Source organism: Glandiceps talaboti, chromosome 10 (assembly GCF_964340395.1).
Source record: "Glandiceps talaboti chromosome 10, keGlaTala1.1, whole genome shotgun sequence".
Lineage (NCBI taxonomy): Eukaryota > Metazoa > Hemichordata > Enteropneusta > Spengelidae > Glandiceps > Glandiceps talaboti.
The window spans coordinates 2101025-2125040 of NC_135558.1; the positions used below are offsets into that span (position 1 = coordinate 2101025).

The 24016-nt window shown below is 34.9% G+C and overlaps 2 protein-coding genes across 2 annotated transcripts; one reads left to right on the top strand and one right to left on the bottom strand.

Annotated features, from left to right (window-relative positions):
- Window positions 1-4539: 4539 nt before the first annotated feature.
- On the bottom strand, window positions 4540-20579 carry LOC144441196 (exonuclease mut-7 homolog). Its single transcript, XM_078130747.1, has 17 exons — window positions 20460-20579; window positions 18602-19125; window positions 18017-18190; window positions 17442-17495; window positions 16363-16502; window positions 15850-16021; window positions 14641-14843; window positions 13993-14134; window positions 12410-12477; window positions 11771-11907; window positions 10977-11086; window positions 10199-10418; window positions 9403-9611; window positions 8548-8712; window positions 7672-7725; window positions 7025-7153; window positions 4540-5660 (listed from the first exon to the last, which is right to left on the bottom strand). The coding sequence occupies exons 1-17, from the start codon at window positions 20515-20517 to the stop codon at window positions 4827-4829; spliced, it is 3393 nt and encodes a 1130-aa protein (XP_077986873.1). The 5' UTR covers window positions 20518-20579; the 3' UTR covers window positions 4540-4826.
- Window positions 20580-20826: 247 nt separating this feature from the next.
- On the top strand, window positions 20827-22293 carry LOC144441255 (uncharacterized). Its single transcript, XM_078130814.1, has 2 exons — window positions 20827-21671; window positions 22047-22293. Exons 1-2 carry the CDS (start codon window positions 20827-20829, stop codon window positions 22291-22293), a joined length of 1092 nt encoding a protein of 363 aa, XP_077986940.1.
- Window positions 22294-24016: the final 1723 nt, after the last annotated feature.

Below are 24016 nucleotides of genomic sequence, written 5' to 3' on the forward strand. Positions count from 1 at the left end.
CCAGTATGTCAAGTCAGATAGCCAAGTCTCTGGGCTATACTGTCAAGCTAGTGTGTCAAGTCAGATAGCCAAGTCTCTAGCCTATACTGTGAAGCCAGTATGTCAAGTCAGATAGCCAAGTCTCTGGGCTATACTGTCAAGCCAGTATGTCAAGTCAGATAGCCAAGTCTCTGGGCTATACTGTCAAGCCAGTATGTCAAGTCAGATAGCCAAGTCTGTCTGTCAACTCATCACATACAGAAATAGACATGCATGTATACATACCGATACAGTCACACACACACACAAACACACAAGTGCACAAAACAGGCCGTAATTAGACAGAGAGAGAGAACCAAACAGACAAATTAAGTTGCAATCAAACCAATCTCCTTGTATATGTGATCAACTTCTAAAAATATATCTTTATATGAAAGTATAATGATTTATCTGATCAGCATCAAAATTTTCCATGGCTTCGTTATGCCAACAGAATTAAATATTAGGAAATACTACACTGATGATGTAAGTTGAGACAGTCCTAGTGTGTACATTGTTACCTGCTATTCTCATCAAATAAATGGGAATAAAATACAGCAATCATTTTACTTTCTTCAAGGCTACCAAGGATTTAAGGAGACTTGTTTGATTTCCCACACATTATCTTGTCACATTAACATTCCACAAACTGTATGCAAATAGTATTCCTTACTCATCACAAACCATCGCATGGATTATATTTTCCCGCCCAAAATATAGTTTTCATAATTTTCTACACTTTGAATTAAATTTTAGGAAACTGCAATAAAAAATGGATTATACTTGAAATTTCAAATATTTTCAAACCAAAATTATGGATATGAAAGGAGTAATATTTGTCTATTTTGATAATTTTAGGCAAATATTGAAATAGACAGACTACAAATATTTCCCTTAATAGATCTGTCATACTTTAACATTTCTTTTGCAACTGTCTACTATGTGCATCATTTTACCAGATGGCCTTTGCTTGACATTGCAAATATTTTCCCATCAAACTCTATGACGAGAAAAAATTCATAGTTTCTAAATTTTCAACTAAATATTGGGTAAATTTGGAATACTTAAACTTAGATTATTATGCAAGTCAATATATAGTTAAACGTTTTGCCGCTAAAAATGAGAAGTGGAGCAAATTTTATCACATATCTTCACAATGGAAAGTGGTGATTAAAAATGAAAGAGGGTATCAAATTCTAGTTCTGTCACCACTTTCCAATATGTGGCCTTGTTAACCATACGATAAAACTAGAATAATCAATTTATTACGATATCAAAATCTCATTACTGGCTTGGTATTTCAAATAAAATAAAACTGACCAATTCTAGATACTCATTTGTCAGAATGATATACTGTCTGTCACAATAAAGGTTGATTTAAAACATTTCAAGAACAGAGTACATTCCAACTGACTGGCAATAGATATAAAATTATACTGTACATCAATAATACCTTGTTCTTGGTCTGATGTAATTCTAGGCCAACTGATTTATGGCGGACTTTTCTAGTCTGCTAAAATACCAAGGCATCATATAACTGTCTTACCGTAATAACTAAGTAGGCAATATTTATTTGAGGTCACAAAGTTATTTTTATTGTACCATGTATGGAAAACTGACAGTTTGTGGTTGGTGTTAGGCCAGGGTATGATATGTCTGTATCTTTTACTATTTAGTACTTAGTAACTATTCATATTAATACTTGAGCTACCAAAGTTATCTTACCCTGCCTCCCTGTCACTTATTTTACATTCCAAGGAAAACTCATTTTTAGCAGATTCCCCTGTTGGTGATGATTTGATTTCATATACAAGCTAACAATGGTGGTTATTAATTCTAGTAAGTTTACTGTATACGCAAACTAGCAAGTGGTATGTTGTTGAAATCTAGCCACATTCCTAGGTAATTTTTCATCAAAATCATATATAGGTACATGAAAATTATATGAAATTAACAAAATATTACCACATATACTAATTGTTTTGACTGGGTTCTGAAATCTTGTTACAAAAATTTGTGTGAAGTGTGTGAAATTTTTGTAGATTTTAGCTGATCACTGCCCAAAAGAAATATATTGAAGATTGTGCACACACATAAAAGTTCTATGTAAAAGTTTCTTTCTCAAGTTTTATGTGCAAATATTGCCAAAACACAAATTCTATATTCAACCTCCCTATTATTTCACCTTAAGATGGCGCTATAACTTTAAAACTTGTCAATTGCTTTCAAGTATTTGTTCAACATTCATCAACTAATTCCATTTTTTGTGCTTCCGTTGGATCAATAAAAAAGAAAGTATTCCACACTTACTCCTCAAGAGGGCAGTCTTACAAAGTTGTCAGTTTTCCAGTGTGCACCACATTAATGAACAAACACTGCCATTAGCTAAAAATAGAACACTTTATTCGTTATTTTTTAGAAAATATTAAATACAAGGAGACAGTTTTGGAAATTATGCTAAAAATACAATGGAAGAATTTCAGTAGATTTGTCAAGATTAAATCCTTTGACAGTACTGGTAGTTGGAAAGAAAACAAAACATAAATTTTTTTTATTTCAATCTCATAGGTCTTATTCTCATAATAAGTCCTTACAATGCCCATACTTAAAATGTTGATTAAATAAAAAAAATAAAAATGTGAGTTTTGATTAGAAATTCTATAAATGTATACCATACTATATCAATACAACTACCAAATTCTTTTTTTCTTTTTTTAAAAGGTATCAAGGTTTCTTTGTAGAATTACTTGTATGAAAACAGCTACATCAGATGCAGTCAAGTTCTTCTGTTGATCCAGAAAATAGGGAAATAAACTCATACAGACAAGAGTCTTTTGAGTTGTGAAAAATATTTGGAAAGTAGAAAGTTTCAAATAACAAGCCTGAAATAATAGAATGCTTTAGTAATTCTTAATAATCCCATATCTCCCTAAAGTCAACTGATCTCATGGTTTCTGAGTTATCTCTTAGTTTCATTGGCCAGATTTGAATCACATGACCAATTCACCTCAATGTTCTTACAAAAGCTGACATTGGTTAGATTTGAATCACAGGACCAATTCACCTCAATGTTCTTACAGAAGCAGACATTGGTTAGATTTGAATCACATGACCAATTCACCTCAATGTTCTTACAAAAGCTGACATTGGTTAGATTTGAACCACATGACCAATTCACCTCAATGTTCTTACAAAAGCTGACATTGGTCAGATTTGAATCACATGACCAATTCACCTCAATGTTCTTACAAAAGCTGACATTGGTTAGATTTGAACCACATGACCAATTCACCTCAATGTTCTTACAAAAGCTGACATTGGTTAGATTTGAATCACATGACCAATTCACCTCAATGTTCTTACAAAAGCTGACATTGGTTAGATTTGAACCACATGACCAATTCACCTCAATGTTCTTACAAAAGCTGACATTGGTTAGATTTGAACCACATGACCAATTCACCTAAATGTTCTTACAAAAGCTGACATTGGTTACATTTGAATTACATGTTCCCTAAATAGACTATTACCTGCAATGTAATACTGCCCCACAGGTCAGGCGATTTTTGCCAGACATACAGATACCACTGCCCACTGGAATTATTTCAAACACTGAATATCTGTTCTGAGCATTAAACAAAGTCACATTCTCTGGTTCTATCATTTGCCAAAGAACGCCAAAATAAGGAGCACAAGCTGATTTTGTGCATAAATTAACTAAATATAATTACAAACAAACAAACAAACAGCTGCCACGAATAATATCATATGTAAATTTAAATTTGGAAAGTCACCATGTAATGGATATATTTCAAGTAATGACACGTGATACATTTTACAACTAAGACAACAAATATTTCTTTTATTAGTTTATTGTTACAAAGCTTCAAATATCTATACTACATCTGGGACTGGTTACCGATTCACTTTTTATTTTAAAATTTGGTGCAATTTCCAAACTGTTTTTAAAAGTCACATTAAAGTTTCTAAAGTAAGGCCCAGCTCCAGTTCTGAGCAGCATGGTGTATGACTTAATTATAGTATCCCTTTTGTAAGCCATAAAAGTAACTATTTTAGATGTTGCTTCAATATATTTATAGTCGATATTAAAGGGGCACAGTCTGTAATTATTTGGATCTTGGTGATTACTTTTGATGTACATTGAAATGCATTATAATAACTACTGAAATACATTAAAGAGGCCATATGGATGAGGATTGGATATTTATTTTGGATTTTTAATTTATAAAACAATTTTATCATGGCTTCCTACTTGACAAATCAATGTGAAACAACATATGCCAATTCTGTGTTTGTAACTGAATACATTGCAAAAGACTGATAAAATGTGTAAAATGTTTGTTATTGTACGTAAAATAATAAACTTTTTACTTACTAATTTTTTATTACCTTGCAATTCTACAAACACGGTCTTGGTATATGTTGTTTCATATTGATTTTACAAGTAGGAAGCCATGATAAAAATGGTTTGTAAATTAAAAATCAAAAGTAAATACCCAATCCTCATCCACATATGGTCACTTTAAATAAAATCAGAATTATAAACTGGTACATCTTCACATATGACACAAAAATAATATTTTACTATAATTTTTAGGGTGCCAATAAAATTAAATACACCAGCCCACAATTATACCAGTTTTTGCATAATGAATCTCCTGTCAATGCCTGTTTGTTTTAGTTTTTATCATGTATGTATATTTTGTAGACTGATTTTAGCCCAAATTTGGACCTCAGTTACAGACTGTACCACTTTAAAGTAAACAACTGTCAAGTCTTATCAAATTCTACTTGTAGTCTGAATTATGACCATATTTCAGGACATGATGATATTTATCAAAAACCCTAAAATAGTGTTTTCCTTCCCAGAATACTTTGCCACAAGTAGCACAACAATAAAATGTATCAATTCTATCCAGAACTCCATCCGGAATATTCTCTAGTTGTATTTCAGCTCCGTTTTCCAGAGTCCAATTTTCCGTGTTCAGAGTGGTCCCTGCTGTCACACTTTGCAATGGATTGTATGGTGGTGGTCTAGCTTGCTGGTCAGCCAATGAAATCTCATCATCGTCGTCATCATCATCATCATCATCATCATCCTCCCGCTCATCATCATTACCCTGGTTGCTAGACAACATTGATCCGATGATTCCATATCTTACCTTGACTGGAATTATAACTGACACTTCTTCTACATCTTGGTTTGTTGTCTTAGTAACCACATCATCTTCAAGTGGTCCAGCAGCTTGGTCTGAGAAAGATTTTGTCTCATTCTCTGTATCCATGGAAACTGTACCCATATCCATACTAACATTAGCATGTGCATCCATGGTACCCTTATTTGTATCTGTATCCATGGTAACATTAGCCATATCCATGGTAACCTTATCTGAATCTCTATCCCCAGCCACAAGCAACTCTTGACCTTTGACTGTCTTACCTCTGACCTCTTCACCTTTGACCTGCCTAGAGTCTGTAGTATATGCCTTTTTGGTACCATCTATCATTTTAAGCTCCTTGTCGTCAAGTGTCGACATTTCAGGTTCAAGTGCCCTCTTGTGGTGCACAGCTTGCTTCATTATAACAGCTGGTATGACGATATACTGATTGCCATTACATACCTGTATACAGTAATAACAACAAAATACAGTTAGATTTGGACTCTACACACTCAGACTGACATTGTACATCTAAAGACACGGCCCCAAATAAAGCATCTTAGGTTTAACAGATATACATCGAATTCATTGTAAATTTGACCTTGAAGGTCAAATGTCAAGGTCATTAAAGGATGTTTGAAAGAAGACAGTGTCAGTGTTATGTTGAATGGTGAGAACTTTAATATGATTCTCTTTACCCCTCAAACCCTATTCCCTGCCAAGTTGACTGGTCTTTTGTACGAAAACACCACAAATAAACCAAATTGACAGAGGAAGAAAGTGACACATACTATACTATGTATCATGTCTTGTGGCCATTTTTCTCAGCAAGGTGGAATTTTTTCTCTGCTACTTTTGAAAAATTCCACAGTACAAGTGCCCCCAAGCAAAGTCCCTGCCATCTACGATACTTCTGAAAGACAGTTTTCTGTGAATAGACAGGATAAATATATCCAATATGGCTGACGCTAGTTTGCTTTCATATCATGTCAATATTTTCAGATCCATTCATGATATATTTTCACTATAGCTATGTTCACACTCACAAATTTCTATCTGGCTTTGCCCATGCCCCAAACAAACTTGAAATGTGTGTGTTGGGGCATGAAATATGGTCTGAAACAGTTTGTTGTTCACACTGCAGTGAAACATTAGTTATAGAACATGACAGACTGCAAGGTCTTTTTTCTGAGCAAGCTTTGTTTGCATTAACCATATCTCTCTCACAGGGACAAAAAGTAAGAATATGAATGCCCATAATTTGTGTAAATTTTCAGATTTTTCAAAAAGTACATCAAAACTAGGATGTCAGAAATAAAGAAATAACCCATTTTTGATGAACTATCATTTATTTGCAGACATATAAACTTATTATGAAACATTGGATTGTACAACAAATTATCTTTTCTTGATTTTTCCTCTGAATTCTATATCAAAATGCCAAATGGTCTTTATAAAAACTTTTATTTTTTAGCTGATTTTACAAAATCATTATCTGGTTAGAATAAAAATTTCAGTTTCAAAAATAGTTACAAGGCACAGTCACAGGAAACGTTGGTCTTGGACAAAGGAGTACTTCTATTAAATCCTTATGGCTTCACTGATTAGATAGTGCTAACCAAAAACCAAGGGATTCAATTTTTGGGGTTTAACTTTATTTTGCAAACTTCTAGACTGTAAAAAAAAAAGTTGCCGGAAGCGTCCTTATCATATGGAAAGAGATTAGAAGAGCGCCCTCAACGACAGATATTTCAGTCTAAAAAACTGCCAGTTTTGACATTTTTCATAGAGTTTAATTAAAATGAAACCAAATTGTATGACCATACCTGACATCTACTGAAGATATCACTAGGGGTCACCTTGACATTGAAATTCTTCAAAACTTCCTTTACTTGGTCTCTAGCCCTGTTTCCTTTCACTTCATAACACATACCTTCAGCTACCTGGGACCGTAACTAAACAGACATACAAAAATAAGCTTTTACCACAATGTGAAGTGATGAGAAACAAACACACAAAAGTTGATAACAAACTACATTGTAATGGTTGAAGTGGCAAAGTCAAAATATGCATTATGATACATAGCTGGTAGACATAATTCATTCTAATCAAACATACATGTAAAGTTGGCAAACTACTCTGATATTTATGGTATTGTCAGACAAACAGACAGACAGACAGACACAGATACACCTATACACTGACATACATCACAATGAGACAGGCAGACGCATCAGTGACAGACAGACATACATACATATAGACAGAAAGATAGTCATGCAGACAGACATTCACCCACACATGTACACACACATACACACGTACACACATACACACACACACCATACCCATCCCCACCTCACAAACAAGCCAACAACATTATTTATCTACAGTTTAGAACATTTTAATTCAATTGCTATTTTTGATCATGTCTACTCTGATTTGAACACTAAAGACTATACAATAATCTTACATATTGATATGGCATTCCACAGGTTAGTATTACTCTTCTCTCTCTTCTTGCAATCTGAAGTGAAAAAAATAAAGTATGTCCATTTTGGTTTCCACGATACTGTTTTGTAATTGCACCCCTATAGACTCTAGTCATTAGTTGCACGCCTATAGAGTACAGTCATTAGTTGTACCCCTATAGACTAGTCATTAGTTGCACCCCTATAGACTCTAGTCATTAGTTGCACCCCTATAGACTCTAGTCATTAGTTGCACCCCTATAGACTACAGTCATTAGTTGCACCCCTATAGACTATAGTCATTAGTTGCACCCCTATAGACTACAGTCATTAGTTGCACCCCTATAGACTATAGTCATTAGTTGCACCCCTATAGACTACAGTCATTAGTTGCACCCCTATAGACTAGTCACTAGTTGCACCCCTATAGACTCTAGTCATTAGTTGCACCCCTATAGACTACAGTCACTAGTTGCACCCCTATAGACTATAGTCACTAGTTGCACCCCTATAGACTAGTCACTAGTTGCACCCCTATAGACTCTAGTCATTAGTTGCACCCCTATAGACTCTAGTCATTAGTTGCACCCCTATAGACTACAGTCACTAGTTGCACCCCTATAGACTCTAGTCATTAGTTGCACCCCTATAGACTCTAGTCATTAGTTGCAACCCTATAGACTCTAGTCATTAGTTGCAACCCTATAGACTACAGTCACTAGTTGCACCCCTATAGACTCTAGTCATTAGTTGCACCCTTATAGACTACAGTCACTAGTTGCACCCCTATAGACTCTAGTCATTAGTTGCACCCCTATAGACTCTAGTCATTAGTTGCACCCCTATAGATATACCAGTTAGAAATGGTCCGTATTTACCTCAGCTGCTTTGTCATGATCCTGTGAGTTGTCCAGTATTTTGACATCAACACCACATAATCTCAGTTGTTTACCTAGGCCTTGTAGCATAGTATCACAGACTACCGCCAAGTCACTTGGTGACATTTCTAGCCTACGTGACTCTGCACTCAGTGAAATGGGTCTCTGAAATAATAGCAAAAGAATGTAAAAATCAGAATTAAATTCCTTAGTTCTACCTTATGTGGGATACCCATGAATTCTTGGCTATTCTACAGTTCTTGGGTATCTCAAATTGGCAACAAAATATACATGGTTTGAATGTTTATATCTTCATTTTAAAGTGACCATATGGATGAGGATTGGGTATTTTTTTGGATTTTTAATTCATGAAACAATTCTATAATGGCTTCCTACTTGAAAAATCAATATGAAACAACACATAGACTAAGTCTTTGTTTGTAACTCATTACATTGCAAAAAGCTATAAAAAAAAGGTGTAAAAAATTTGTTATTGTATGTAGAATGACAAAATTTTTACACATTCATTAATCTTCTGCAATTTATTGAGTTTCCCTTGCAAAATATAATCTGTAACTTTTTGGTCTATGTCAATTCTATTTTACATTAGCATCACTGAAATGAGATTTTATTTATGAAATGTTGTACAAATCTTGGTGTAAAATAATCAAAACATGACAAATTTTTAAGAATTGTTCACTAATGATAAATAAATAATAATGAAAGATTTTTCTTTGTTTGACATCTCGGCCTTTCTCCAGAAAGACATCCATCACTAATTCAGTACCGACAATTCTTGAAGGGTAAGTTGTTGGTTTTTAGGGACAGAGAAAATAGTCTATTGAATAACACCACAGGAAGCTGTAGAATAATAGAGACCTGTTGTTTAGATGTTTGTTTTGTCTCTTCTCCAGTACCATCATTTTCTTGGTCCCCGTCTTTAGTCTTCTTAACTTTCTTTTCTCTCTTTGGCAGAGGTGGTTCCATATCTACTTGTATTCCCAATGCTTTAACTTTTGTCTTCAAGATATCATAGATTTCAACAAGACAATATGCATCTAAGGCTGTGGAAATCAAAGTAATGTAAGGTCAGAGGTCATAGATTTCAACAAGACAATATGTATCTAAGGCTGTGGAAATCAAAGTAATGTGAGGTCAGAGGTCATAGATTTCAACAAGACAATATGCATCTAAGGCTGTGGAAATCAAAGTAATGTGAGGTCAGAAGTCATAGATTTCAACAAGACAATATGCATCTAAGGCTGTGGAAATCAAGTAATGTGGGGTCAGAGGTCGTCAAATCAAAATAGTGTTCATCATAGTTGTAGAAATAGTGTTTCGAGAGGTCCAGTGAAAGACACGACAGTGTGTGTATGTTTTCTACCAAACTTTTACCATACAATAGTCTGTAAGATACAATGTGTCAGGGTGTGCTCATGCATTGACTGACCCCCTCTCTGGTGAAAGTGAAGACTGAAGTGGGCAATGTCTCTTACAGCCTAATCATCTAAAAGTCACATTTCTATTTAAATGTACACAAATCTTTATGAATACTTGCATTTCACCCTCTCTCTCTATCTAACACGGCTCTCCAACACTTTGGATAAAGACTGACAACATTTCAATATTTTTATTTGATAGTTTTAGTTACCTGCATAGATGAGTTGTGATCGTCTAAGTGGTCTTCTTTCCCAGTCAGATAATCTTTCTGTTTTATCTAGTGGTTTCCCCAAACACTGTCTCACTAATTCACTCAAACCTTTCTCTTTGACCTTGACTTTGACCTCAGCTTTACCTTCTTCTGTCACAACTATTTGACTTTTGGCATCTTCTTTGACACTTTGCATAACACTTGGAGCTTCTACATTTATCTGAAACAAAATATAACATAACTTAACATAAAATAACATAACATAACATAAAGTAACATACCATAATGTAACATAATGTAGAGCAACATAATGCAACATAAAAACACAACATGACACAACACAACACAACACAACACAACCCAGCAAAGCACAACACAACACAACACAACACAGCACAACACAACACATGTCATATCATATCTTAATACAACATAACCATGCCCATACATAACACGCAACACATAACATAACATAGCAAAACATCACATAACACTGTATCATATCATATCAAATTACAGCTAAAAATAGTCTCATAGCCTATGAGCTGATCAATGTCAAATTGTCCAAAAAACAATCAATCACCAAAACATACATTAAGTAACAAAGTGTGTGCGTGTGAATTAAATAGTAAAGCCATGTGGCAAATTTTACCCTTCACTGTCCCTATGTAAGGGACAAGTTTATGTTATACTCATTTAATAAAATGGTTGTAAAATAGGTTCAAAATAGTAAGAAATACTTGCATACCACTAAAACTGATAGTACTAGTATACTTACTTTTTCTACCAGAGTTGCTACATCTACTAGTCTTTGTAAATTTGTTCCTGCATCTTTGATTGCTGAGTAGGATTTGAATAACATATTTATGTCAGCATGAAAACCATACCCTAAAGTCAAACAAATAGAATGAAATATGTTATTGTAAAAATCCTCAACAGGTACGGCTTCTGTTCATTATTATACAGATATGCAAAGGAACCTCATTCTGAATGCGTAACAGCGCCCTCAACATCAAAATCACTTTGAACATAAACAATGTGAGTAAGTTCTGGAGTAGACAATTGCCGGGCATTTTGCATACAAACATATCAATGTGCATAAGGAGCAAGACTCATTGACCAAATATATGACGTCAGTAACCTTGTACATATACATGCAAATCAAAGTAAAAGTCAGTCACAATTATTATTGGTTGTTGTGATACATGATATATAGACGAGAACAAAACTGTGAGAAAATGAAATAATAGAAATAAGGCCAAGTTCAAATTAGCCATCTAGATATGTATGCTTGTGATGTGTACGAGGCTAGTGACATCATGTAGTCAGTATGTTCTTCTTGGTCCTAATATATATATCATGTATATAAAATGCTCATCAAGTGTTCTGATCATAAACTCACCCCACCTTCAATATAAACAGTCATAAACATTGATAGCACCTTACATATAAACACATAAACAGTACATTCAACAAAAATATGGTCAAAATAAGTGATTTTTCTATTTGCAGATATTTTGCATGCTGATTATTTTTTCCAAAAAAAAAAGAAGCGACAACAGATTGACTTACCTAATTTCAATATACTAGTTGTAGTAAAGAGTTTCATCATGAAATCTCTAAAAACTGTTTCTTCAACATTTTGTGACAACGAGATCATATCCAAGATATAGGCTTTCTTACTTGTAGCGAGTTGTAGTAAACTGACTCTGAAATGGAAGAGAAAACGAAAACTAATTTTTGAAGAAAAAAGACCTTACTGTACTTTATGTCCCGTAGTTAGTAAACTATGATACAACCAGTGACAGCAAAGCATTTACAAATAGAACTTGTTACAAACGTGAATAAATGAATTGGATTAATAACACTTAGCACAGCATGTTGGAAGTACAGAGACTTTGATAAGAACTGTTTTATTGCTTCTTTATGTGTACATGAAATGCAAGGGGAACTTGAAATTCATTTATGAATATGAACTATTATGTACTGTACTGAGGCCATACAACTGTTCTTATCACACCATAGTGTGCAATACAAGTCTCTGTACTTCCAAAATGCTGTGCCAAGTGTTATTAATCTAATTCATTTACTTAGTTTTCCTGTTTGTAACAGGTTCCACTTGTAAATGCTTGTCTGTCACTAGTTGTAGAACTGTGCTCTAAGGACTACATAATGAAGATACTATTACATATAGATGTATCAGTAACTTACTTTGTTGGTTGATGAACTGGACCAAATGCTGGTTTCCATTCTGAATCCATACCAATAATGGTTCCAGGCTGATATAAAAAGAAATGATTTAACATAAACCAACAAATAATCATAATTTCCACCTATCGGTAATTCAAATTGTCACTTTCAATTATATTGTCTCTCACATTTATTTTATCTTGTTTAGGTATTTTTTTCATGAACTTTGAATCTGGGACAAAAATTACAACAGAAATACTATCAGGGGAATTATAGGGAAAATGATGTTCTGGTCCAAAGTTGTTTGGTTTTAGACATGTCTGCAAACTTTCCACAGTTTCAATGCAATACAGGGGAAATCTATGGACAAACAAATCCAAAATATGGGAATATTGATAATTTCAAACTTAACAATTCCTGAACAAGATTCTCTGTGTAGCTTTTATAATTTGTACTGTATATGAGGTTGTGCTAAACAGATCAACTTATTATTTTATTATAGTTTTAGATGTGATGTTTCTTGGGTCTGTTTGAGTGTGGCTATTATTTACAGGTAGCCACTCCATATGATAGTTGTTATCGCCTTGGACACCATCATACTTTCTTTACGTCAGTGTTTTGTTAAAGGCGGTAAGCGGGTAAAATCTACCTGAGTTCCCCAGTCATTTTACCAGGGTTCCCTACCAGTGTTTTGTTAAGGGTGGTAAGTAGGTAAAATCTACCTGAGTTCCCAAGTCATTTTACCAGGGTTCCCTACCAGTGTTTTGTTAAGGGTGGTAAGCGGGTAAAATCTACCTGAGTTCCCAAGTCATTTTACCAGGGTTCCCTACCAGTGTTTTGTTAAGGGTAGTAAGGGGGTAAAATCTACCTGAGTTCCCCAGTCATTTTACCAGGGTTCCCTACCAGTGTTTTGTTAAGGGTGGTAAGCGGGTAAAATCTACCTGAGTTCCCCAGTCATTTTACCAGGGTTCCCTACCAGTGTTTTGTTAAGGTGGTAAGTGGGTAAAATCTACCTGAGTTCCCCAGTCATTTTACCAGGGTTCCCTACCAGTGTTTTGTTAAGGTGGTAAGCGGGTAAAATCTACCTGAGTTCCCAAGTCATTTTACCAGGGTTCCCTACCAGTGTTTTGTTAAGGGTGGTAAGCGGGTAAAATCTACCTGAGTTCCCCGGTCATTTTACCAGGGCTCCCTACCAGTGTTTTGTTAAGGGTGGTAAGTAGGTAAAATCTACCTGAGTTCCTCAGTCATTTTACCAGGGTTCCCTACCAGTGTTTTGTTAAGGGTGGTAAGGGGGTAAAATCTACCTGAGTTCCCCAGTCATTTTACCAGGGTTCCCTACCAGTGTTTTTGTTAAGGGTGGTAAGCGGGTAAAATCTATGTGAGTTCCTCAGTCATTTTACCAGGGTTCCCTACCAGTGTTTTGTTAAGGGTGGTAAGCGGGTAAAATCTACCTGAGTTCCCCAGTCATTTTACCAGGGTTCCCTACCATTGTTTTGTTAAGGCTGGTAAGCGGGTAAAATCTACCTGAGTTCCCCTGTCATTTTACTGGGATTCCTGTTTTTGTTACCAGGGTTCCCCAACCTTAGTAAAAACAGTGTACTTACTTCAAACAGGGTTTTGGCACAGTCTTCTAGACTCTCTGTACTGTCAACTATATGTACATCTTCCTTTGGAAGATTCAGACAATGGTATTTTGTGCTATCTATCTCATCACTCCAGATGTCTGCTTCATCACCTCTCGTCATACTAAGGAAAGAAATGTCAAGTAAAATGTTGATACTGATATAAATATGTATTTTGTAAAACTCAAATTATGAAGTTCTACATTCTACACTTTGAAGCTCCTAGAGTAAATAGCCTTCTTGGACATGCTACAACCACTAATGCCTTCTTGAGATGTGGAATAACAAAGTGCGCCCTCTGGTGTCATATTATACTGTGAAATTTTTACATGACATTTCTTTGTGCTATTTTCACTGTTTTTTTCTGCTAAAATAAAACACCACTTTTTACTTTTTCACAGTTGCTATGCATACCTTTCCAAATAAGATCCACACAAAACTTCCAATTTCCAATGAAAATAATGTCCTTTGAAAAATACTGTATTGTAAAATACTAGTATGTCATGTCTTTCAAGACATGTAGCAGAGGAATGGTGCCCCCTGGTGGTACAGTATTGTATGTATCTGTCCAAAAAGACATAGGATAGCAAACAGCGCCATCTAGTGACATGATATAGTTAGTTTATATACCTGTCTTCTGTTATGTTCTCCATAGCTCCAAGAACTGTGTAATGCATATGTTCCGTTGGTACATTGTATTTCTTGGCCCAATATGCTGCTGCATCGATATCATTGTAAGATACTAATTCATTAATTAACTGTTCCTGCAGCCAGGCATTGTCAGAGACAGCATTCTCCATTAACTCATTCCAACTCTCAGATACCATGGATTTCTAGAGTTGATCAAGAAAGAAGAGTAAAAACAAATAACATCTTCACATCCATGCAGCAAAATTTTCATCCAGATTTCTATACTTCTTTGTATTAAAAGACATAAAATTAAAATATTCACAAACTCTAAGATTCAATAATATTATCAACAGTTAAAGAAGTCAAGCACTATTACCCAATTGTTCACAAATTTACTAAATTTTCAAACAAAAAAGTTAAACCTATTTATAGCTGTACTGAAAGTGGACTGCCATGCTATGAAATATTCATGAATTAAAGGAATTTTGATTAACTATACAGGATTATGCTGTAGGGGATATTTAGTAATTCACTAGAATCTCAGACCACTGATGTTAACATACAGTACTGCTAATTTCTCACTAATTCTGTAGCTACTTTCAACCAGTAAGCGGTCATATTGTAGAGGACTGTTCCCCATAACTGACTGAAAACTAAGGGTAAATTTCATAAAATTGTATCATGTCACATGACAAATAAGCTTCATCACATGTCACTGACCACCTGTTGCTAGGTCACATGACAATTCTACTCTGTCACATGTCACTAACCACTTGTCAGCAGATCATTATTTTTCCTGTAGAAGCATCCGAGATAAGATGTCAAACTATTGTCACTCAAATCAACAGCAAGTCCAGTAGGATAGATTGTAATTATTTGATACTAAACTGTACTACATGAAATATGGGGGTAGTCATTGGCCAAGCATTTAGCTCATATACTTCTTACCATTGTAGTCTGTGTTCGAACATGCTCAACACCAACTGGGTTTGGTTTCCCAGATAAGTGTGTAAGAAGAGTGATTCTCAGTTTGACCCTACCAAAACAACACAGGTTTTCCATATAAATGTACCCTGGTTACCCTGGTTACCTCCTGCTTCAAAACTAGGGCACGGCACAAATGGCAATCATTCTTGAATTTCCAAATTTGATTTGGATGAATAAAGTTTATATTATAAAATCACAACTCACAGTAAATAAATGACCCACCTCAATGTATTTCTTATAAAGCAGGAATCTAATACCAGCCATACTTTTCATTCTTGTCATATTAGGACACAATGCTGGGTCAACTTTGAACAATTTAACCAGTCTACCAACGACCTTTGACATATGTCTAGCTTTTAATTTCTCTTTCCTTATTCCTGGCACTCCACACTCTCTGTGATGAAAAATAATTGGAAATGGGTATTTCTAAATTATATTTTCTCTGATAACATTATGATATCTTTGACATACAATCACCAGAAGATGCAATACAAACTGCTATGTACTGATACAAACTTTCAAGTCACATTTCTCAACAGTTTGTACAGTTTTTAAAACAACTACCTAAGGTATATCATGTCTTCAACATCATTGCGATCGAAAAGTTACCTGTTTAAGAAGTCAATCTGTTTTTTTTGTCCAGAACAATTCTTGAACTAAAAAAAATACAACACACTGCAGACAATGTCATAAATTGAGAGAAAGAAAGAAATCAAAGTTGAGAGGTCAACTTACTCTAAAATAGGTTCCATGTCAAACCCTTTATCACAGTAGCTGTCCAATAACGTAACCAAGGTAACTTGTAAATCTTTACATCCATGTAAATAACGTTCAACTAAATTTGACTTATCTTGGTAAATTAACGGTAACACAATCTGTAATATAAAATGATATCAATATAGTTAGGTAAATCTACAAAGTAATACATTATCTACAAACAATATATAGATAATTCAATTGATTGTCTTGACTATAAGACCCAAACCAGAGGTATCTACAAATATAAGTCTTTCAGAATATCAGGCTAAAGACAAAGTACAGTACAGTTCTAAATAAAAGTTGAAAGTATTAGCTATGCAAATGAAATAGACAGATAGTAATACACAAAGTCTATAGTGAAGGTGTTTTTATAATATAATCCCACACATTTGTACCAAGTTTGAATGTAAACCATCACCTGGCATGGGTGAAGGCTTTTTGTGGCCAACCAGATTGACACAAATATGGATGTAAATGTATGGAAGGGAACTTAACTCAATGTAGGAATGAATGAATGAATGAATGTATGTATGTATGTATGTATGTATGTATGTATGTATGTATGTATGTATATATGTATGTATGTATGTATGTATGTATGTATGTATGTATGTATGTATGTATGTATGTATGTATGTATGTATGTATGTATGTATGTATGTATGTATGTATGTATGTATGTATGTATGTATGTATGTATGTATGTATGTATGTATGTATGTATGTATGTATGTATGTATGTCTATGTATGTATGTATGTATGTATGTATGTATGTAATTATGTATGTATGTAATTATGTATGTATGTATGTATGTATGTATGTATGTATGTATGTATGTATGTATGTATGTATGTATGTATGTATGTATGTATGTAAGTATGAATGTATGTATGTATGTATGTATGTATGTATGTGAGTGTGTGTGTGTGCGTGCGTGTGTGCGTATGTATGTATTGTATGTATGTATGTATGTATGTATGTATGTATGTATGTGTATGTACGTATGTATGCATGTATGCATGTATTTATCTATTTGCGTGTGTTCGTACTTACCTCTTTGAGAGAGAAACATTGTTGCAAATGCAGTTTTGAGACGCAGTTTGCGGCCTGTAAGGAACCAAAGAAAATAAAATGCAGTTTTTCCAAACACCTAACTGACATAGTTACTTCAGAGACATTATTAAATTTACAGGGTATTCAGTACACATATATAAATAAATAATTCATCATTTTATTTCATGAAATACATCTACCTTCTTAAAAACAATGAAAAAGTTAACACACAAACAATAAATATGTGAGATACAAATCAGAATATGGAATCACTGACTATTTTATTTCAGGTGAAAAACTATAGCCTTTAAACCAATGATATAAACCAACAATGCCATACATACCAATCATCAACAGATGTATTCAATGTTTGTATTTTGTTCTGTACCCCAGTTTATACCTTGCCTTTTTCAGTTTTGTTTCTGTACCCGATATACTAGTTGTAATCTCTTTTTAATTTTAGTAATGTATTTAATTTTACTGCTGGTGCTGTTCCTAATATGCTTAGTGAGCCCCTGCTACAAAATGGGTGCAATAGATAAATAAATAAATAGATAAATAAATAAATAACTTACCTCTTTGTATTGGTGTTTTCTTAGTAATTCATTCACAAATGGTAAAAAATAGTTACTATCTTCATTGTTTAGCTGGTAAATTTTGACCATACAATCAAATATACTTGTATGCAGTCTGTTTCCAATTTTTAAAGCTGCTAACTTCAGATCTGGTGTCAGGGACTCTGCATACTTCTACGACAAATAAAACAAACATGTCTTTTCAAATTAATTTCAGAAATTTTTACCCATGATTTTTAGCAAATTCTCATAAATCTTATTTTTCAAATCAATTTTGAATGATGTTTTCATATCTCTTATAAGTAATACATCTATGAGATATCTAGGAAACATTGTTCAAAATGATTTTCAGAACTGATTCCACATGACTTAGGCAAATTCTTGTCAATTTTATGAAACACTGTTATGATTACAGTACAGAGAAATTAGATGTATATCAAAGTTAATTTGTACTACAACTTCAAAAAGTTGACGGAACTGCAAACAGAAACATTGTGCAGCATATTGAACATATTTCAAGAAAAGACTTCATAAAATGTGTTATTTTATCTTTTTTACCATTATGTTAAACTTTAAAGTGATTACCTTGGCTACATCATCATGGTTCTTCAGCCATGTCAGGAATTCCTTGCAAATCACCAGAGCTAGGGAGTCTGCTTTCTTCTTATTGGTTTGTACATCATCACTATTACAAATCAAATACAGGACAAACCTCAAAGGCTCCTCAGTTTTGTGAAAACTTTCAGTCAGTATATCCACTGATTCTGTCCTTTCTCCCTTCTCCCAAACTGACTGTACCTTTTCAAGGCATTCTTCACAAAATTTCTCATCTTTGACTAAATTCTCAATAAAATCATCACTGAGGTCAAACTTTCGTGCAATATTCTTTCCTTTAAATTTGCCATCCTTCTGCGCAGATGACTTTTTAAGACCTTGTTCACGATGATGTTCAAGGTGCTTTAGGAATTTTGGTGAGACGTTGGTTTGAGTCTGTGTACTGCCTGATGGACCACATTCATTCAAATCAAGTGAATCTTCTCCAAAGTCTTCTCCATTTTGCCCAATGTCTTCACAGTTCAAGATTAAGTTATTCATTTTCTTATCTTTATCTGAAATATAGAAATTAGCTTATAAATAATTTGATTTTAAAATTTCAGCTTTGTTTATAAAAATGCTCTAAGACTGACTATCAGTGTGCCCTCTAACGATAGCAAAATTTTGTTGCTGTGAGTCAAAATGAGAAAAACTGGGATTTCTTGTGAGTCACCACATAGTAAGATATAGGGGAACACCAAATTTTGGTGCGTCACAAGAAATTGTGTGTGTTACTGGCACATCAAATTGGCTTTAAATAGAGGGTACACTGCTGACTATATATGTTTTCTATTGTATTTTCTGAGATAATGGTGTGATGGTGGAGTTGTTGCGAAATCTCTGGTGCATAAAACTGTAGTGTCAACAAAACCAAATATCTGATGCAACATCTAGAAACATGGCAAGAGTGTAGAACCATAGACATTGGAAAGAGACTGACTGTCAATAGATACACATTTGTATTCAAGCTAGGGAGTTTTAGTTAGGGTTGGGTTAGGGATAGGAATAGGGTTGGACTCCCTAGCATAATTCTGATTTGTATCTTTCGCAATAAGAAAACACTGTTCTAAATGTGTTTTGGAAATATACAAGCCAATATGAACTGAGCATGAACAAATACAAAAATGCATCAAGATTATTAATTGTAAACAATCCTGATTCGTCAATTGGGGGACGGGGGTGGGGTGGGGGTGGTGTGGGATGGAGAAAATAAATGTTAGTCTGCATGGATATATTCAATCAATACATCCATGGATTGGTCAAAGAAATTGAACAAACTAGTACCCCATAGAATGTACATGGAGTTTGGACATGTTGTATTTTCTTAGATTGTTGTCTACAGGCTCTAAATAGAAATTATGTTGTGACCTGAATACCACCCCCCCCCCAGCTTTATATGAGTGTGTATGACACATGTGCAGTACTCAGCAAGATTAGTGTGATATTTTAAGAATCTTTAGAAATACAACGTGTGGGCTTTTGTGTGTGTAAGATGTAAACATTACGTCAGTGCTTCATTAAATTCTGGTAATTCCTGTCATGGGCACAAACAAACACTAAAAAATACACTCACTATACTAGAAGCGTCAACATAGTATACTAGATAATAGATAGGCCGTAATAAATAACACAACAAACCAGCATGTTTACTCCGTCCAAGGAGCTGTAATGAACGTTACTGGCTCCATGATCTGTCAGTGCAAGGGGTTTAATCCCCTTTTACCTCCATGCTCAGTGCAAGCTGGACTATTGGGGATAATACATGTAGGAATACTTTTAACCCAGTACTAAAAGCTTGAAGTCCAGTGATAACTTGGAACCAAAAGTCTTGACTTTCAATGCTACTTACCGTATTTACCAGTTAAATAGTACCATATGTAAACTATCAGATGGCTGAACGCTATCATGACTATCACTGCACTAACAATAATCTAAAATTTGACTCGCTCAATATCAGAATCAGTGATTGCAAAATACCAAACACATTTCATGCAATACCGATGACCCAGGTCAGGACGCCGCGATCTGGACCCATAAAGCAAAGCACCGGAAACAAAAAATCCGGAAGTAAACAAAAGCACGTGCAGGCGTTGACATGACAGCGACCACGCTTAGTGGTGCACTGTCGATTGTCGTGGCGTTCTTATTGATGTTTACAAGAAGAATGGTGGAAAGATGAGCAAGTCAGATAGATAACAAGGAGTATGTATACAGATATGGGATCTGCAAGTGGGAAAAGTGTGGCAGTGAACGCTGAAACAGAAGATGAATCGAGGACACCATTTTTGATCGGCGAAGATGGAAAAGGTGTTCGATTTCAAACTTTCCAGGCGCACGAAGTTTTTGTGGAAAATTGTTGTTTTTCACCAGATTCATCATCACTGGTGACATGCTCTGGGGATATGTCTGTTCGATGTTGGGACGTGAAAGACGAAACTTTGAAAATAACGACCTCCTTAGTTCACCCATCGACCGTCTGGAGCTGTGATTTCAGCCCGGATGGTAAGCTGCTCTGTACATGCTGCAGCGATGGATGTGTCTTCGTTTGGGATATGGAAAAGAAATCTGTCAAACACAGATTCGTTGGACACAACGGTGTGTTATTTTGCTGTAAATTTGGACCCGACGGTGACTACCTTGCAGCTGGTGGTTTGGAAAAAACCGTCAAACTTTGGACGTTATCAACAGAAACATGTCGAATCCTACATGGGCACAGGAATTTTGTTGAAGATGTAGCATTTTGTCCCCATGGAAACATTCTAGCCTCTGCTTCAAAGGACACGACAATACGTCTATGGCGGCTAGACGACATAAAACAGAAACAGAAACCGAAGGTTTTGCGGGGTCATTCAAAATGGGTTACGTCGTGTAACTTTTCTAAAAGTGGTAACTGTCTCGCCTCAACAGCGATGGATGGAACAGTTCGGTTGTGGGAGATACATCAATTGAAGACACTTCGTATTTTGAAAGGACATACGTGCATCGTGTGGGATTGTACTTTCATGAGTATCAACAATATAGATGACGTGTTGGTGTCATGTGCAAGTGACAGAACAGTCAGGTATCATACACTACATTTTCCAAACGATTCAACTGTGGAGGTTGAAAGGGAAATTCGTAATTTGATTTTTTTTGCACAAATCATTCTCTGCATTAAAACAATCACATTACTATACCATTATTTTTTACTAAACTGACACAGTCGTCATTCCGATGTATTTATTTATTTGTGATATTTTCTAATTGCTAATTAACAAATGGAATCTCGTGAGACTGCAAAATCTCGCATGATTGCAAAACATCGTTTTCATCTGATTGAAGTTTTCATCTGTCATTCTAACCATTAACATATGTATTAGACACATATCAATACAGCAAACCCTTTCCCTGATATTGATGAATATTTCAAACTGTTGACATTTTTATACCTCAACAGGTTTTGGAATGTAGACATTGGGAAGGAATTTCTGTGTGAAAAAGACCTTGGTGCCATCTTCAGACACGACTCACATGGTGCACAACTGCTGTGTTGCGCAGGCTGCAGTGATTCACAATATTTATCTGTATGTGACTACGAGGGAAGAATGTACTTTGGAAAAATGAAAACTATTTTAAAAGAATTGTTAGCTAAAGACAATGAGATGCGTGTTGATCTGGCAAATTACTGGAAGAAGGATAAATGAGCATATACGGAACAGAAGAGAAATGATATATCTGGACATTTAAGGAATTGAGAAGTCATGAGATGTTATCTCTGTAATGTATATAATGCTTGGCAATTAAGTATTTCATAAACTTGTAAGAATTCATGGAATAAATAGTTTCATCCCCTTTGTATATACAGGTTATTTCATACCAGAAAAATAACCAAAATGTGTATGCTTTCATATAGTTGCCATGGAAACAAACGCTACCCATCTTCACCAGGAAAATGTGTATGCTTTCATATAAAGATATTTATCTGGGGGAAGATGGGTAGTGCCAATGTCCAAGACAACTGATGAACTGTGTGTGTGTGTGTGTGTGGGGGGGGGGGGGTTAGTTCAGGGTAAAAGGTATAATCATTTTTTTATTGTGATCTAGACCCTAACAAGACACAAGAGGATGCCATGGTGCATAGATTGAAAGACATTTATCTTTCTCATTGTCGCAGTCTCTCCAATTTTCCAGATTTTAAATTTCAACTACCAAACTATTGGATACGTACACAATGTTAAAACTCAAGTACTTTTTATTATATACACAAACAACTCATACAGATATATTCAAAATAAATTTGACTTTTTTTTCAAAAAAATTGTACCTCTTTAAAATAAGAACAGACAATCTCATTGGAGATAATGGAAAGACTTGCTAAAAGAAAGTATTTTAAGTATAATGGAGAGAATGGAAATACCAGGTTTGGGGACAGAGAGTTGCTTTAACAACAAAATTTCACAATTCTGCTCCACTTTCACTCGGTACGCTCAAGAAAGTACGAGCGCAGAGAAGACTGTAAGCACTCATACAAATACCCAGAGTGCATCACACTAGCACTCATACATCATGGTTCTGTCAAAGTACTTCCAAATAATTTTCATCTCCAGACTTTATCTGAAATAGGATTACAAATGAGTTGCACAATAAAACAGCATCGTCATGAATCACAGGCCACTTTATAACACCGTCCAAAATGTACCCACCAGAGGTAGTTTCCATAGCACCAGCAGAACTATGTGCTCTGGCTTGCAAGACTGGTGTGTTTGATTTAATTACCAGACATTCCCTAGATAGAATGTGGATTGATAAATATGTAGTCTCAATAAACGGGTTCATAAGGTTCAAAGTTTAAATAATCCAAACACTGTTTGTCGATACACAACCAAGTTACTTTTTTTATATCTACATTTCAGCAAAGTGACTCATACTGTCCTAAGGACAAAGTGATGATGATTACTGTTCACCATTAGATGGTGATGTAGTGAACAAATTATCCCTGACCACACAACAATGGGGTTTAAGCTCTGTCACGTCTGAGACAATTTGTTCACCACACTGCCATCTAGTGGTGAACAGTAAACATTGTCAATTTGTTCTGAGGAAGGCAACAATCACATTGCCAAAACATTGACTTGCAAAGATAACTTTAATAGTTGTGTATCAACAAACATTATTATCATGCATAATCAATGATTAGAAATGTAGTCATAAACTTCTTTATGCAATGATAGACAAAGGGAAGGTAAATTCTCTGGAAAGATAGAGCCAATATGGTACTCTAGTGAAAGACATTTCCAAAATAAATGCTATGGTGTGGTGTCCTAGGTGTGAAGTGATGGAGTAACATGGCATATCATATCTTACAGACTATGATGGAAAGACATATTTCATAAATCACAAACATTTATGACTACAACATAGATGGAG

Excerpts from the sequence above, each read along its gene's own strand:
- LOC144441196 (XM_078130747.1), bottom strand. The coding sequence starts at position 20,517 with ATGATAGCGTTCAGCCATCTGATAGTTTACATATGGTACTATTTAACT. Across the intron at positions 18,191-18,601 it reads ACCATGATGATGTAGCCAAG|AAGTATGCAGAGTCCCTGAC; the intron begins GTAATCACTTTA and ends TATTTGTCGTAG. Across the intron at positions 12,478-13,992 it reads GTGCCAAAACCCTGTTTGAA|CCTGGAACCATTATTGGTAT; the intron begins GTAAGTACACTG and ends TTTTTATATCAG.
- LOC144441255 (XM_078130814.1), top strand. The coding sequence starts at position 20,827 with ATGGGATCTGCAAGTGGGAAAAGTGTGGCAGTGAACGCTGAAACAGAA. Across the intron at positions 21,672-22,046 it reads GCAAGTGACAGAACAGTCAG|GTTTTGGAATGTAGACATTG; the intron begins GTATCATACACT and ends ATACCTCAACAG.